The sequence below is a fragment of the Cryptotermes secundus genome, unplaced genomic scaffold (genome assembly GCF_002891405.2).
Source record: "Cryptotermes secundus unplaced genomic scaffold, Csec_1.0 scaffold1093, whole genome shotgun sequence".
NCBI classification, from domain to species: Eukaryota; Metazoa; Arthropoda; class Insecta; order Blattodea; family Kalotermitidae; genus Cryptotermes; species Cryptotermes secundus.
The window spans coordinates 72,674-91,810 of NW_019740666.1; the positions used below are offsets into that span (position 1 = coordinate 72,674).

Genomic DNA, 19,137 nt, shown 5'->3' on the forward strand with positions numbered 1-19,137 from the left:
GGATAGAAGGTTTTGTAGTCTGTTGAAAGTCAGGCAAAACTTCCTGTCTCCTTCACGCTGGTTTCTTGCTTGGCTTACCATTCAACCTGGTTCCTCCGAAATGTAGGTTGACTTTCAACAGACTGCCATGGCATTATATCCTGTAAGGCAGAAGTCTTAGTTCTGTGAGTGGTTGAGTCATTATTAACTTCTCAAGAAGAACTCAGATCCATGCAGTAAGTTATTGCTTGTGCTATTAGACATTTCTCAACATAAGGCACACTGGATCTGGTCAAATCCACTAACCGAGATGAGACTGTAAGGTGTGTATGGGATAATCACAGGCCTTAGTTACATTATATCAACCTTTTTCCCTCCCACAATGTAGATGTAACCACTGCCCTGCTACTTCTCACCATCTAGACAACGAACTCCCTGCGTTTTATGGAAACCAATGGTTTATTATCAAGTTCACAAAAGCCCACCATTTGAACCTATCTTGAGCGAGATGAATCTGTTCCACATTCTAAGACACCATTTGTTAAAGATACATTCCAATACTATCCTTCCATCTATACCCAAGTTTCCAAAGTAGCCACTTCACTTAGTTCCTGACAAATTTTGCATGCATTCCTCATTTTATTCCATTGTGTGTCATTAGTGAGAGGAGGTTTATTATATATACATATAAATTTTAAATTTCAGAATTTTTTTTTTCATTACTACACAGAAATGTTTTCTCTGGATTCCTTTATCTGACCCAATATTTCACTTTATTCATTCTTGGTTTATTTAATAATGCTGTCCACAGCTCTGCCTATGTACTGTCAAATAACAGGGACTAATGAATTGGTAAGGATATGGAACAAATGTTCATGACAAAATTCGAGAGAATACACCAGAATTGACCTGGTGGAACTGAGGAAAACCAAAAGAATCTCAGTCTGTTTAGTCAGTGTCCCTGTTGATATTTAAACCAGGTCTCTCCTGAATACAAGACCAAAGAGCCAGATGTGTTATTGCCTGAACCATCTTGCTTGGTTCCAGAACCTATGAAATGTGGGCACTTTTAATTGATTATATAAAAAATGTGCACAATAAAAATATTACAGAAAGCAATTTAGGATTTGTGCTGGTTTCTAAATATTATTCAGTCTTGACTAAAATCTTCCTTTGCCACTGGTACTTTTAATATAGTGCCAATTGTCACCTGGCCATTACCTGGGCACTGAATGATCAAACAGCTGCCATATAATATCCATAAGGCTATGTTAGGGCTTGCTGCACATTTGGATCCTTTCTCTTGAAAATTATGGATCATAACAATTTTCATACATAGACAGAAATTTCAAAAATACAAATTTACATTAAAATTTACTGATGAATCTGTAGTGTAAACTATTTTTCTTCAAACAGGAGAAAAAAGCAATTTGTTTTGCTGTATGGTGTTATCTGCTTTTTGTGATACCTATTCTCCATGTTAGTTGGTTCAAGAAGTAATGCTTCTGACTTGATTACAGGAGGTGCTTTGTTCAAACATTGGCTTTTCATGGTTACCCTCAGTTCCTAGGGGCAAATGCTTTGGATCTTACCTTAAACTCTACCACAACAGCTCCCTTCCAATCCATTATTCACTATCCTCCAGTCATTTGATGCTATATAGCCTGAGTTACTGACAGTGTCACTAAATACATTACGAAGAAAGACGTTATGTTACGACTTACAGTAAGTCAGCCAGTCTGTCTTGGTGTAAAGCAACCATTTGGGTCTTAAGACATGATTTTTTTGTCTTGACAGTTGCAGGCTTATTGATATAGAGTGCCCACTTTGACGAGAGGATGGGTCTGCCTTTTACAATGATGCATTTACCAAATTATGATGAAACTGACAACTGCATAGAAATGTCATACTTCTCTTATGCAACTTACCATGAGACAACTGCAGTAGTCGGTTTATAGCAATATTTAAATATATTTTAACCCCTTGAGGCACAGTAGTTACCATGTGTACCTCCTGCTTTTACATTAAAAGATCTCTATACTTTTTCCCAGAGAATGCATTTTTTGTATGATTCTTAACAATAGTCAATGATTACTTCCTTACACATTCTAAACCAGTTCGTCTTTATAATGCAGACATAGTGTTCCCACTAAGGTAGAAACTCTAATTTATAAATATTACTTGGCTGTGCTTCTTACTTCAATGGATTAAATGCTAGTTTTCTGTCATTGGGCTGAGTCAACATTTCTCCAAAAGCATGGAGATCAGCAGTTAGAAACATAAATTTAAACGGATAGATTATTTCACTTTATACTGACTGACTGTCAGTCACAATGTAACTTTGACATTCAAAAGCATGGAGATCAGCAGTTAGAATGATTGTTTTCGACATTTCTAATTGTTTGGCTTAGCTCGTAACAGGTGAGTTGGAAACATAAATTTAAACAGATAGATTATTTCACTTTATACTGACTGACTGTCAGTCACAATGAGACTTTGACACTGAACAGGTTTCAGTTTTTAAGTGCAGTTCCGTTCAAGTACGTTCTGACTTTTGAGTTCTTGGTGGAAGATAGCCATGGGAAGTTCACAGAAGACTTAAAGTGTGACAGAAGATTCGATTTATGTGTAATACTGGGAGTGCGTGATCCATTGGGACTGTTCTAGTTTCTGTGTTGAGATCCATTGCCAGGCGAGGACTAGTGAAGACGGAGAATCCTAGTGCATGTCCAACAGTGAAGTGGAAAGCATGTAAATCAGCAATAGCACTGTACTTCCTGTATTTAAATGTGATTAAGAGAGAGTGTGACCAAAGTGCCAATAAATCCAATCATCCGAACTAGAACCCATCATTTTCACTGCGTGTACCACCCTACACATTACAGTATTTATTTCCTATGGCATGCAACAAATACCAATATGTGCGCCATCCCTGATTTGAGAAGATGTGGAAGAATGTGCTGCTTCCAGTGGCAATGTCAAGAAGAACGGTGTTGAAAAAAGTCACAAATAAATGAAGTGGAAAGATTTTTCTGTAATAAACAAATTAGTTAACAAGCCTGAATTGACTGGAACTGCAGTAGTAAATAATAATGTTGTCAGTATTAGAAAGATAGAACACAAGGAAATATTGCATGTATTCACACTGTGCTTTTAGACCTGGTCTCTGAACTGAAGTGAGATTGAAAAAATCATCAGGGCTAAGCTTTCAGCTATAATACTGGAGGGAGGAAGAGTGATATGCCATAACTAAGTCCATTAATGTAGCACACAGTCTTAATCAAAGTAAGTGGACATGACCAAATCCACTGTACATTGCACTGAGAACAGTCATTTTTAAAAACATGGGCAGTAACTAACTGCATGCAGCTGAGCCCTTCTTGAGAAGCTAACAGTTGCTCAACTACTCATGAACTGAAGAGTTTCATTTTCTGGGATACAACGCTGTGTATTCTGTTGAAAGTCAACCAATGTTTACAAGAAACATGAAGCAGAGCTTGCTGCTTGCTTCATGCTGGTTTCTGCTTGGCTTACTCTTCAGCTATGAAGATGAAGGTGATATGTTCCTATGACACATCTGTTGACTTTCAATGGTCTACATGGCGTTACTTCTCAGAAGATAGAAATCTTCTTAACCACTGCTGTGAGAACCTTAAATCCTACATACTCAAGTAATTCCCAGCATCTTATGAAAGCCAAACGTTTTACACCGTGTTCAAAATAGCCCACCACTGGGCCCTATCACAAGCCACATGAATCCCATACCATTTCTTCAAAATCCATTTCAATGTTAAACTGCCGTTTAAGCATAGGCCTTCCTAGTGATTGAGATTTGAATGCATTCATATGAATAGCAATTTAGGTGTCTGGTGAAAATTTTAATACTGAGTCTCAAAATGTGATTGGGTTTCTTATTGTGGCCCATGTAGTTAGAAACCCAAAGTCAATTTAACATATATACAGTGAGTATTCTAGTTAGCACAATCAAGGAATGAATTTATGCATTATGGGTCAGGCCAGTCTGGTGTGAGGAGTGTCTGACCCTTCTGCATGAGTCTGTGGTCACAAGAACATTGACTATACATAATTCTGTTCACAAGATACATTTGGTAATCGTTTACCTTCAGTTCACCTGTGCTTCCATGTTTGCTTACTAAGACGGTTTTGGGTACTTCTGACCGTAGACACATAGTGCAGCAAATTGATAACATACATACAGAGTAAGTCTTAATTACATTTGTTAAATATTAAATATTCTCTTCTACATTTATAGGCAAGCAGACAGGATCATACAAATATATGACTGCAACCACTTTGTTGGTGAGATATGGTAACAGGTAGTAAAAGGAAGGAAAGGTAAACAAATAATGAAGTTGTGGATAAAGAGTCTGTTAGATAGGGATCTGGCCAATTACTAAAGGTTTACAAAAGATGTTGAAATGGTCCAAGTGGTTCCTGTTTTGCCAAGAATTCCTGGTTCTCTGAAAGATGTCAGGCATGCTGCATACTGCTGGCTGAGCCACTTCATTGGAATTCCGCAGCCTGTCACAAATACTATACTGTTGGGCATCTTCTCATGGCACCACAAGTAGAAGGTGAACGGAGTGAGATCAAGTGACTGTGGAGGCCATGCAACTGCTCTGTGTGAACACAGAACACTGCAACACCAGAGCATCAACAGTAGTGACCTTGTATGAAACTGCACACTGAATGACTGCTTCACCCATTTTGTGGTGATGCCTCACAGTTTCCATATCTCATTAATGAGGTGGTTCTAATCATGTATCTATATGAACGTTTCTGATTACCTATAAGTGCTGAACACAATGCTTATATTGAAGGTATGTACGAGCAATTACAATTCACTTTGTATATGAAGACAAAACTGGACATAAGTGTAATGAGAATTGCTTCTTACCTTGCATTCTGTTCTGTTTTAAGTGATAGTTACAACAATGTAATAACAAAAGGCTCATCTAGAATTTGGCAAGATAAGATGCATAAAACTGACATATGAAACACAGTTCTAATGTGCCAGTATTTAGAACTTCCTAACAACACAGTCTTCATGAATAATACAAGCACTGAGGGAAATCTCCAAGTATAATCTTCTTCCCAGTCATGTACGTTTAAGCAACTGTTCAAATTCGCATAAAATTAGTTAGTTTATGGTGAGTACATATCCAAGAATCTCTATTCTGTTCAGAATGCACCATCTAGGATTCTGACCTTTTGACAATTTGATACAGCTGAGTCTTGACATTCTTAAAATTCAAATTGACTGAATGTTAATTGTGCTACAATTATTTAAGAATAATGACAGCCAGTCTGTCAATTCTGAGATTCCACTCTTTCTCAACTTCACATCTTGGCTTTGGCTAATCATGTATCAGTGAGTACCATGAAGTCAGTGAGTTAACTGTCATAAGCAAACACTTTTACCAGCCACACTGAAAAGCATGCTATGTATTATGGATATTCATCATAACATATACATATATAAAATGTTATAATAATGATTCTGTGCTTTGCTTTCAGGAATCTTACTAATGCTCTGGCACTAGAACCTGAAGGTTCAAGAATTCTACAATCAAATTCTGCCACTGAAAACAGTCCTATGCCAGATTCATCAACCTCCAATCTTCACAGCCTGTTTTCTTTAAGTTGTCATTCTAGCTCATCCTACCAACTCCTAAACAACTACATTCTAAAAGGTCTCACCATCCATATTTCCACTATTTGAGCTACATGAGCTAAATGAGCCAAATGCCCAGTTCACCATGACCTCCTGGTTTCGTTACTGTAACAACACAGAGTGTCCTCTGTAAATCATGAAGTCTTTGTTATGTAATATACTAAACTGCCCACTTATGACATCCTTCTGATACCTTAGTATGTTACAAAGCGCTCTGTTTCCAAAATCTTTGCAATTTGTTTTCTTATCTCATAACAAGAGACTACATATCTTAACCATAAAAAACAAGTGGAAAATTGTTTAACATACATATCTTCATTCTTAATATTTTGGAAAATGCATGCAGTGATGAGTCTGAGATGAATAAAAACATGCAATTCAAGAATTTATTCTGCTTCTGATTTCATCATGAATCTTATTTCTATCTGCTGTTCCCAAGCCCATCTAAACTTTCAGGTTTTCTACAGTAAAAAAGAAATGTATTATATACAAATCCAGTTTAAAGGTATAAATAAAATATTTTATCTGTTCAAGGTTTTCTACATTCTGACAATCAGATGGACAATGGGTTTTATAAGTGTCATTTTACTGTATTTATTCAGAGTTAAATTTGCAAGCGGACACCATACTGAAACAGGCAACTGAAGCAATCAAACGTACATTTTGTCAAGTTGTATGTGTGACCATAGACGTCATATGGATTATGAATGGATTTATTGACCATTTACAAGTCGTAATTACAAACAGCTGTCACTATTTTCACACTTTTCAGTTCACTAGAGCAGACAGTCTAGTGTTCTCAGTCTGTTATTTCCTGGTAACAGCTCCAAAAATGGCTATTCCTCAGCCTCTAGGCTCAAGTCCTCTCTTCACAGATTCCCATACAGAACTGAACTCACTTGGTCACCCCAACTGTCTTCAAGATATTTCCTTGGCATGGACCACATAGATACACCCTGTTTCCAACAGTCCCTGTACTGCTGTGTATTGAGTGGTTGCTGTAGGAATGTGTTTACGAAGCCATTACCAAGAAACGTCTCGAGCATATTTGCCTATCATACAGTCATTGTATAGTAATGGCTCTACGCCCTACAATATAACATGAAGTGGGAAAGAATGTACCTCCTGTTATTTTTTAGATGATTTGAAACCACATAACTTCTTTAATGTTTCTAATTTTTGAGACAAATCTACATTGTTACACCAGCACATCTCCCACATGAGCTTTTATTTAGAAACTTAAGGAGAGAGACACTTTGGAAACTACTGCCACGATAATGGATGCATCATTCTGTTGCTCACTTCTTTCTACAGTTTTAATGGCTCCCATAGTACCTTCTTCAGGCATCCTAATGATCACCAAATTGCAAACATGCTGATCTGAAGTGAAGAAGTATAGAATACTTTACGACATATCTCTTCAAGCTCAAGCCACTGGATGTCTAATTGAAGAGGAAACAACCTCACATGTTGTGTGTGAGGCACTTGAGGGATTCCAATATCACAACACAGAAGCCCATTTCATGACCAGATACTCAATAAGTAACCCATTTTGTGTATTAATAATGAGCATAACTCATGGGCAAAGTCAGACCAAACACCTACTCAAGAGTGTGGCTTGACCATTTCCAGGTACTTCTACTTTCCTGGGAATTTAAATAAGATTATAAGGTCATTTAAAGTATCACTGGGTTAATTTTAGATGGGGAACCACAATGATCTTGATGCAAGGGATCATTTATGCTCATAAGGCATTTTGGAGTATAAATACAATATATAATTGTGGGAGAGGGGACTGCATATGAATATCTGTAGTGAGAGGAACCTCTAGCATATTTCATATGTCTTTTCCAACATGATATAAAACACTAAACAAAAAACAAATTAAGAAATAACTGTCTGTTGAGTATGGTCTTCTGGTGTCACATAATTAGTTCAGTTCAGTGTAGAAAGTTCCTCTGAAATGCTAGTATCTACCTACCAAACTACATGGTGTCACATCCTAGAAGACAATAATCTTGATACTCACCACAGCAAAATTTTCAAACCTTGCAAGAAGAACAAAAGAACTTACAGAAACTTTTCATTATCCTCTTAGCATATGGTTCTTAAGGAAGAGATACATTACTCAGCAGTGCGCCGACCTCAGTTGCCAAATTCCAATCATGCAATGAAACCTGCACAAGTTATCACAAAAAGAACACAGAGCCACAAAACTGAAGTGGAAAACGAGAACAGCACTTTCATGCAAGCACGAAGGCATGCAAGAGGAGGAACATAATTAATCTACAGTCAAATAGCAGAAGAGTGAATAAGTCATAGCGGTTCGGGGTCCAAAAGACACATCCAACAGAATGATCATGTTCTTAAAAAAACAATGAACTTAATAAATATCTGTAAGTATGCTGAGCATTAGGAAAACAATGCTCAATTATACAAATAACAATAAAATAATACTTATGGGTGATGTGGCTTTTAATTGCACTTTAAATTCTTCAGATTTATTGCAGCAGCAAAAGGAATAAAATGGTTTTCCCAGTTTTTAATTCATTTTAGTTTATTTATAAATTTTAGGTCTTTCATGAACAACTCCACATTTTAAAAATTGTGTCTCAAAATATCAGGAACAAATGTTTTAACAGTTCCACTTGCATACTGATAACAGAGAAAAGTGAAGCAATGGCAACTGAATAAATTTTGAATTCCTTCTTATAATTTTCATGAACAGAAAAATGTAATTTAAATCTGAGAATCTACTGTAAGTGGACAGAGTAGAGAAAGTGATGGGAAAGCAAGTCATAAGACAGTTTTCAGAAAAAGACACTACTGAAGAACTTTACTCTTTCTGTGGGACCATCAATATTTGGACAAAAGTGCTTAATTTTCAGGGTGGATATGAGATAATGGTACTATAGTTATACAGATTTTGAGATTCCACAGGACTCAAGTATCAAGTTGAAGTTTTGGATAGTACGTCACCATTTCTCTACTTCATGCTGAAAGAAAGAGAGAGAGTGCTATAATATCAACAACTTGGCATAGTAAATACCTCTGAGGTATGGAAAAGTGATAATTACTGAGAGTACTACAGTACAGGCCAGTGTGGCTGAAAACACAGAATATTCAACTACATTTACATCTAGTTTAAAGTATTTAGTTAACTTAATCTTTAAGTGTTATTTACTGCTTCATTCTGCTTTCAAAGTCATTTAGTATGTCAATCAGAAATGTATGTATATGTTACACTATCAATTCTGTGTGGTAGACTGATGTTTTGGAATACCAGGGCTCTCTGGGTGTGTCATATGTGTATGCAGCTACAAGACATCACCATGTCTAGCACTATTGGCATTACTTACAAAAGCTATGGAAACTGTAATAAGTAGGTGACTGTACTACCAAAACTGCAATATTGCCGGGTAACGAGGAGATTGTGGGAGCTGCCACCAGTGCGAGATTCAGTTGGCGCCATAGAGCGGGTAAATAAGCCACCACCACCACCACCACCACCACCACAACCACCAATGCTTGTTGATGTCAATGACCAAGCTGAGGGCCCCGAACCCATTGACCCCTCAGGCTCCGAGTATGAAGCTGTACTCATACACTTCTGGAGTTTCCGGGTACCTTGGGACTTTGAGCGCCTGACCGGCTCAGGAGGCCTGGCGCGCGGGGAACAAGTGTTGCCAGCACCTACATTCTGTTTGCCCGCAGTTGGGGACACGCACACACCGTTTATCTACAAATGGGGGGCGCAGGTCAGTATATCTGTTATGGAGTAGTACAGCAGGAATCCTGCCTTGTTACTGGTTAGTCATTAAAGCAACTGTTAGCATTTATCTTCAACATAAAATATATACATAAGGTTATTACATTCCTATCTAACTAAAATGCCTATAAGGAACATGAAAATCTAATGATACAAAACTGATATTTTGAATAACAGAACACAACTATGTGTGCTAGTTACTGGCCTAGAAAACATTCTGAAAATATATTAAAATTAAGTATACAAGCATTGTGAAATAAAATATTAATGCACTAATCTCAAGAAAACATGTACAACTTCAATTTACAAATAAAATACACAGTATGTGATTGAAGACATATGCTAACGTGGTAGCCCAACCTTATGCAATCTGCATTCCATTTCAGAAAATAACTGTATGGCTGAAATAGTATCTTCTACTGTAACACTGACACTCTGTTATTTTCTTTTGCACTCCTACACAAAATACGTGGCAGCTAACTACCAAAGCCACAACTTCTAACTAGTAGTTACCAACACATTTATACCGAAAAGGTATTTAAGGCAGCTATGGTCTCCATCTGAATCCTTTAAATAAAAACAAGAAGGAATAAGTAAAAGTAACAAATTGATCTCAAGTGCAATGGAATATCAGATTTTATTGAATGGTCAAAGCAACAGGTGTACAGATATATCTAACCGAGTGCTTGGACAAGAGTGACTAGTGATGTGACTGAATACACCTTACAGATATAGTCCTGAAAGTAAGTGAACTCACATTAGTAACCTGCTTAATCAACTGAGATTAGTGACATAACTTTCAAGTGTTAGTATCAGCTCCAGACTTAAAAGGAACAAAGAAAGGAAATCATATAGCTGGAAAATAAAAGAATAAAAAGGAACTAACTTGTGTACAAAGAAATGAACAAGAAAATAAAATAAAAGTACAGTTAATAAAATAAAAGTAGCATGAGGATACTGAAGGATCAAGGGTAGATGCTATTAACCATTCCCTGATACTGATTAGCGGCTTCACAACCATTCTTATACTACTGCACCGCACTATAATACACTACATCATCCAAAACATATTTACAGTCATTCATTCAGTCATTCATATCAAATTACTACAGACTCTCTAAGTGCTTGCTGCTTACTTCAGAGCAAGGAACAAAACAGGAAGGTGTAGCAGTGAAACCCATTGTGTGCACACTTACTGAGACGACGCATCAGATTTCCAAAAGAAGGTTGGTTCGATGAAGCATCCTCTTTACTTCGGAGGTCACGGAGCCAGTGATCAGATCTACTGTACTTGATGTTTGGGACAGATAACAGTCGTCCCTCTCGCTTATCCATGGATTTCTTTTTTGATTCACGGCGTTGTGGTCTGACAGGTTTCCCGTCCGTGTCAAACAGTGGTAAGTCTATAGGTCTGTTCACCTTCTTTATAATCACAGCCTCACAAATTTCTTTTGCTTCCTCTTGCATGGGACTGGTTGGTTCTGTATGACTAACAGCCTCATCAGTTTCAGGATTTCCATTCCTACTGTCCTCCACAGGACTGAGCAATACTTGTGAGGTTGTACTTTCTTGACCAGCAAGCTCATCTGTACATTCCTGTTCTTTAATATCTACACTACTTGCTATGGTACCACACAGAGCAAAATCCCCCTGGGGCTCTGTTTGGGTACAGTCTGGTGTAAAAGCACCCTTACTCTCACTCTCTTCTGAAGGTTCTGGTAAAGGGGATTCAATTTCAATTGGGTTAACTACAGAATGTGTAAATGGCATATCTGATGAAGAGCAATAAAAGACAGATGAACGCTTGTCCTTGCTGTGACTGGTACTACATGGTGCATAAGTTGGTTGCGGGGCACCTGAGAACGTGTGTTTGAACTTCTGATCTACTCGACTCAGTTGTTTCTTGAGGCTGAACCCCTTCCATGAATGACTACTTCTACGTCTTTCTTGTTCACTGCATGGAGATTTAGCTGGCAACTCCACAACTGCCTCGGAGTATTCTGGTTTAAATTCTGGCTGTCTAAGAGGGCTGGAGGGAGCAACAATTGTCTCTTCAGCTTCTTCTACATCAGGACTAGGATGAGAAGACACATTGGAGATATCGCTTCCAATAGTGCAGGACTCTTTCATTGGCTGAAGGGTAGTCTGACTCCCTTCACTGTCTACCTCAGAGTTGTCCATTACCTTACAGAAAGGGCTGGTGAGGGGAATGGCAGCATCTACAGGGACCACGGGAGGCTCCAGAATTTTGGGTGCATCTCTAGAGGAAACAAACTGGGAACACATGCATGTGGGAATCACAAAGGCAGGGGGAGAAAAAAAAAGGCAAAAATCAAAATATGTAAATGATTACATTTTGTAACAGCAACAAGATGAAAAGTGAAAACAAATAAAATGCATCTTAAGTGTAACTACATTCAAACAGAACTGTTTCTTGTGGCTCTAATGCAACAACAGTCTGTCTGGTACACTTCTGAAGCATATACAGCAGGAGCCAATACTACCAGGTACACACATAGCATATAGAAGCAGAGGTGTGCTGTCTCCCATACTCAGGACGCAGCAAATAATATCTCAGTCAAAGGTGTGTGACAAAGGTATATGAAAACTGACACATGTGTATGTTGGATATTTTCAATTGACTTGTTTTTAGTTAGAAGCCATGCTGTTTCAGAAAGTGACCCTGCTTCCATCACCTGATAAAAGTATGAAACCTATTCTGTTGGGTCTAACAGATTGAGCTAATCCAGTAATAGATACTAGGTCTATCTAGCGGACCATCAGAGTAGGTTTCATACTTTTAATGGACCATGGAGGCAGAATTAGCTTCCAAAATGCTATGTTTCTTAACTATGAATGATAAAATGGAAAATTCCCAATAATGAGTAAGTTTAAGTAATTGGTCTGTTCATATTTAACCAATTCTCTTTATTTTATAAAGAATGATAGGTGTATGAAATTACCGTATTTACGCATGTATAGGCCGCGTGCGTGTACAGGCCACAGCACAATTTTCAGACAGAAATTATAGAAAAAATAATTTTCTTGGAATATTATTTCAGGAGTATTAGTAATTATTACTAATTATGAATATAATTTTTTTAAATGAAGTGTGATTTCGAATATTTCGAATATAAGCCGCACCCCAGTTTTCCTCTTGAATTTTTGGCAAAAAATGTGCGGCCTATACATGCATAAATACAGTATGTCTGTGTGTCTCTTCTTTCTGATAATTCTGGAATAAATTTATGGAATTTTGTCAAAGTTTGTATGCACAAGAGGTGGCATAGCTCAATCAATATAGTTATTATGCTTGGTTGGAAGGCTGGGGAAGTCAGGTTTGATTCCTGGTAGGGACTTTTTTCTTCTACACAGCATCCAGACTGTCTCTGAGACCAACTCAGCCTCCTATCTGGAGCATGAAGCTAACCACTTACCTCCATCTAGCAAAATAAAGAAAATGGCAACATTATCCCTGTAACAGGCTGTGAAGGCCCACAGGGTTGTGAGACACTGATGCTCCCACATTCTTCTAGACAATCAACTCACAAATGGTGGCAAGGTTGCCAGCCTCATGTGCTGGTCACCCTTTACCCCCAGGAAGATTCCTGGTACTCATTTCTGTTAAGAGGCTGAGTCAATCCCAGGAACATAAGTGTGGCTGGAAGGACTAGGTCAACTGAAAAATGCAATAACCTCATCGGGAATCAAACCCACAACCTTCTGGCTTGTAGCACAGTGCCTCAAACAATTACACTACCATGTGTGCCACCTTCATTTAGTGCAGATGCTAAGAATGTATGGAGCTGTACCCCCATAAATCTTCATGACCTTGGTGCTTAATTGTGCACAAGGACACCTTTACATTTACCTTTACTTTAATACGAGCTTCAATTTTCAATCATAGATAAAATCAAATTGGCAGCCATGTGAACTTCTGAGGAGGATGCAACACTAGTACCAATCAGTGAGGGGACTTGAAATGTTTGGTAAGAGATTGTTGAAAAGTATAGAATTTTGCTGAGCTTACTTTTCATGTAGACTGGAAAACAATGGCATGGTAGTTGTGTGAAATCTGTACTTATCTCTTGGTTCATTTGCAATATGTAATGAACAATTTTATAGCATGACATTACAAATATGATAATGGTATGAAATTTTGATTTTGTATTTGGCAAATTTACTTTATTTCAAATTTATGCTATTGGAAAATATATACAAAACTGGAGTATTAAATTATGTAACCATTAATGCATTGTTCTTGCTAACCTCATCATATAGCCTGAGGTATCTGAGAGAAAAGCAAGCATTGCTGTTTCTTCCCAAAAGTTATTTTGTATTGATGATTAACAAAGGTGTTAGAAATGTTTACACATTCCTTGTCCTGTAAGGTAAGGCAAAGTTGTCCCTGTGCTTAACTAATTAAGCGGTATGCCATGCAGGTGTATGGGGGAGGGTGGACGTATAGATCCACTTTCCTTGTCCTGTACAATGAACAAAAACAGCTAAGAGCTGCCATCTGTGCAGTCTTAGAATGGAGATAAAACTAGGCCCACGCATGAGCCCATAGAATGAGAGGGTTTCAGAAGGTACAGTTTTGAACTGAATGTTCCAGTAACTGCACAGTAAGAGTATCTGTGTGCAGCTTTCCTGTAGCACAGTTCTACTAAACATATTACAAAATAACATACGTTAAAATATAAGTGTAGCAGCCAATCAAACATATCAAAATTTCTAAGAAAATGATGATGCTGGTTTTAAGTATTCTCTGACTGCAACTAAGTTTATGGGCAATAAATATTACACAGGATTTTTAGTACTTTCAGAAAACAAAAAGGAGACTGGTGCTCTTATTTTTCTGCTTGTATAGTGAGCCAGGATAACTCACTCAGTATAATAACTAGGCTACAGGCTGGATTATCAGGAATCAGGGTTTGGTTCCCAGCAGACATAAAGATTTTTGTCTTCTCCACTGTGAAGACCAGCTCTGGGGACCATCCAGCATCCTATCCACAGGTTACTGGGGTTCTTTCCCAAGAAGTAACATGACCAGGACATGAAACTGACCACTCACCTCCATCTAGTGCCAAGGTTAAGAAGATATGTGCATCAATGAATTTTTCAGTTCAAGACAAGAATTTGGAAAAAAGTTTGAGAATAGATACAAGAAAGAAAATCTTCTTTACTAGACAATTTTTTTCATTGTAATTGCAATTTAATATACTAACCACTTTTTCATAGAGAATTAAATTATCACTTTTGATCACCTTTTCGAATAAAGAGTTCTAATAAAAAACTCAATTCTAGATTTTTTATTATTTATTTACATTTATACAATCCGTTGATCCTTATGGTACAGCTGACCTGTGGATATAGATCCGTGTTCTTTTTTATCATGGACAGAAAGAGGGAGAGAGAGGCAAACGTTGCTCACAGGGTGATTCATGCATATACAAAAACAATTATCTTAAAATGATTTTAGTTTGATACCAAAGAATCAATGTTCAAATTGAGATCTGGATATTCTTTTCTTGATCTGGTCTAAAAAATTCATGACAAATATATGCCTTGCATGGAGCTATACCTCTACTCCTCAGACTACTTCAAGGGCATGGTGCTCATTTATGTACTGGAACAACTTTACTTTTATATGTATCACAAAACTTCCGTGGATGAAATGAAATGGAAAAAAGAAGACGTTACTTAATTCCATTCCAAATTCTCATTCATTCCAGCTGATAGAGTCTGTACATTGGTTCAAATATTCTGTAGTAAACGACATGATGCTTTAGCTAATGGCTAAAGAATGGCTTATGACATTTCATTAACTTAGATATCACATTTTGGCACAGAGAGTTGAGTGTGTAAAATCTTGAAATGTGATGTATTTCTTGATTAAGTTATATTCAAATGGTCATTCTAGAGTACTGTCTTCTGGAACACGATGGTCTGTAGTCTGGAATCTCATTACTAAAATGTTTAAAAACTTCTGCAAGAAGAAATTTTAATGTACAAGACCACTAGACACTGCAAAACTAAGTATGTAAAACTGTTATGGATACATGATTATAAAAATAGATTTATAGAGGTTTAATAGTATACTTCAACTCTCATAAAGAGAAATGATCTCAGAATTATTCAACATAAATTCCTAGAGGTGATAAAAAAATTAGAGATTTGGCCCTCTTAAAGTTGAATACTTTGTTCTAAAACAGAGTTGAGCATAGTTTTACAGCTTCACAGGAATGTAATATGGAGAACTTCAATTAGGAAATACGTTTTTCATTGAATAAAACTATTCAAGGAAGTCATAAATATGTAGTGCACTTTCCACGGATCAAATTTAAGAGAACTCAGCAGGAAGTATACATCTCACTCATCATGAATAATTTGTATATGGTTCAACCCTTTTGATTCACAAAGGAACATGGTGAAATTATCACTGCTTAGGTGGTATCATCAAGTACAATAGCAAATAACAATAAACTGTATATGGTCATCACTTGTTCTCATGATCTTGGAAGACATAAATATTAATATGAAGAAAACTTAATTTCCTTACTTTGTGACCAGCCAAGTGCCAGATCAGACATGTGAAGCCCCCAAATTTGGGACTGAGGATGTGATAATGTGCTGGCTGATCAGGCCTATCACACACCTCAAGAAGCAAAGACAGATGAGTATGGTGCAATGGTGGAAAGATAATTAACAGGTGAAAAGAATCCAGCTCCAGTACCACTTCATCCAATATGAATCTCACACAAATTCAACTGGGAATGTACCTGAGGTTTGGCAGTGAGAAGCCAATGAACTGCCTGAGCAATTGCATGACCTTATAAACAATAATGGAAAAGAAATTCTGAATTCAATCTGGCATTCAAAACCAAAGAATATTTTGTCTCCTGGCAAAAAAGAATACAATGTGAATTAACAATATAAAATCCAAACTTCTGAATATAATTCTATGTCTACAGCATCAGTCATTTCTTACAGAATTTTCAGAATTCTACAAGGATTTAGATTTATAAATAATTACTCTGTATAAGACAGAGTAGAAATATAAAAGTATAAGATAGAATTGAATCAATGAGGTTTGTACTGTAGAGCGATTGATTGAACAAGTACGGTTTTGGTGCATGACTATCATTTAGAGCCACAGCAACATTACAGATCTTGCTGAGTAACCACATAAAAATGCACACTCTCTTCTATATGCTATGAATATGGACTAAAAACTATAGCCTATTTTGCACTACATTCACCACTATATTCAAGACAAGGATTCCTATGTTTCTAAATTTCACTTACAGTAAGTACTGACAAGGAGGCATCTGTATTTATGACACTACTAAACTTAACTTCAACTGTTGGTGAAGTTTCTATCTTACACAAAAAACTCTCACAGAAAAAGAAATTTTGGAGAGATACGTTATAATTCTAAGAATGATGAACATACTGGATCAGTACACAATGTGTCATATTTTACATCATCTGGTTTAACTAACTTACTTCAGTACAGTAACAGAAAAAGGCAATTTGGTAAGCAGAGTTATTCGAATGAGGTATACCTAATGACTATACAGGATATCAATAATTGATACACAAGAACAATGGATGCATTTATTAAAAACAACATATATTATTAAAATTTAAGAACTCATTTCATCATCACAGATGCTCAAATGCTTATTTTCTGTAGTTTGATCTATTCAAAATGAGCACAGTTTTCAAGAGAGAAAGTCTCTGATGAAACTTGCTTGAGAAGATTTGATGTAATAGAAACCTATCTGGTAAGTCAAAAGGACAACTATATAGAAGGATGAAAATATTTACATTTATGAGCATGTTTTGAAAAAGGAACTGAATTTTTAAACATCTGACAAAGGAGAATTAAAAATGTGTACAATTCTGATAGTACATTTGCCTTTTGTCAATGCCTTTAAACACAGAATGGGAGGCCTCAATGATAAAGAACCTTGTTTCATTACATTAATGTTTATTAGAAGAAAACTGACATAAGATGACCAAAAATATAAGTGGAGGGAGATGGGGTAACCCACGGAACTTTGTTAAATTACACCCTGCGGGCCGTGCAGTCTATCTTTGAGAACAGACAAAAATGTTATCTTGGTCAATGAAGTGTTTGCAGGATGCTGTCATAAACAACTGCAGTTTTAAATGGACTTTCAGCTTCTTTACTCTAAGTCTGTCCAAGTGCCAGGTCAGAGGATAAGCCCCATCTGAGGACTGAGACTGTGATAATGTGCTTGCTGGTCAGACCTATTGCAATTCAAATGGCCTTTCTGTAATATTACTAGGAAAGAAGTCTCAAGTTTCAGACACTTCAGTTAAACCTCTCAACATGTTACATCTTACGCTCTGTCCTCTTAAAAATAAAATCAGTTCTTATTTTGAAAGAAACTTCTATATTACGAGTAAACTGATTATTCGCCTTAAATTTTAAATCTAATAAGAATGAGTTATGGGTACATATGCAAGTAGATTTGGATGAACACATACCTGGTCTGTGCTGGGTGAACGGCATCGTTCATCCAGCTCACGAGAGTTGTTGTCACGTTTCGGTGACCGTGGAACCCTTTGATATGGATCAGCTGAGCCATAAAGGTCAGGTGAACTCATATTTAGTATACACACTTTCTGGACAATGTCAACTATCACAATTCCAAAATCTGTACCATAAGTCATCCTGCAGGAAAAGCAGGACTTTGAATTTCAATACTCCATAACAGCATTTAATTAACAGATGTATTCCAATTTTAAGAATATGTGATAAGAACAACACAGACAAAAACAATAATCAAGCAAAAACAAACAAATAAAAGATTCTGAGAGAAACACTGATACTGCTATAATCCATTTATTCTGTTTGTTGTGTTTTAACTGGCATGGTTGTTTTGATGCTATCAAATATATTCATGCAACAGGTAATGATTATATTAAAGGCCAAAAATTAATTTCAGTCATTACCTTACAAATACATTCAGATATGAAATCTCTTTGGCTCTGATATATGGTTTAGAACATCAAATCAAGATTTAATACATAGCCTCTATAAAGGAAAAAGTTCTGAAACATGTCAACCAGCTCTCAGAAACAATAGACATAGTAAACTTACTATCACAAATACCTGATACTTAAACACAATGATACTACACTGCAGGCATGTCCAACTTCAAACAGGCTGTGATCAACTTTTTAGTGTCAAAATTGCCAGTGATCTACCACCTCCTCCTAACATTGTACCTCACTTTAAGCAAAAATATTGGTAAAAATAACACAACACATGATGTTTGTTGTAAAAGGAACATACATTGAAAGTACAGACTACTTTAACATGTATTTTCCCTTCAAAATCCGAATATAATCATATTATATTACAAGTGAATTTACACACATTTCACGTATAATTTCCTTATAGGCCTATGAGATCAACCAAAAATCGTCCCACGATCGATGCGTTTGACATGCCTGCTGTATTGTGTATAGTTTTCATGCAACTTCAATATGTAAGAAAAATCATTTACACCTTTTCTGTTAGATATTCTTTGAATTTTACTTGTAGTCATATGGCAATACTTGAGTCTTTCAAGTCATTTGGAAGGTACTTAATTAAAGGACTGTGTCCACCATCACCACTGACCACATGTAGACTTCAAGTTTATAGCAATTTACA

The 19,137-nt window shown here is 36.7% G+C and overlaps 1 protein-coding gene across 4 annotated transcripts in view; it reads right to left on the reverse strand.

Moving 5' to 3' along the window:
* The window catches only part of LOC111872575 (syntaxin-binding protein 5), a gene marked incomplete at its 5' end in the record, with an annotated part of 121,891 nt that overhangs the window by 62,462 nt on the left and 40,292 nt on the right, over positions 1-19,137 (reverse strand). For 2 of the 4 annotated variants that reach the window (XM_023866624.2, XM_023866625.2), the window contains 2 exon segments: positions 10,640-11,717; positions 17,964-18,150. In XM_023866624.2, coding sequence (XP_023722392.2) covers positions 10,640-11,717; positions 17,964-18,150 — 1,265 coding nt within the window. 4 annotated transcript variants of the gene reach the window in all.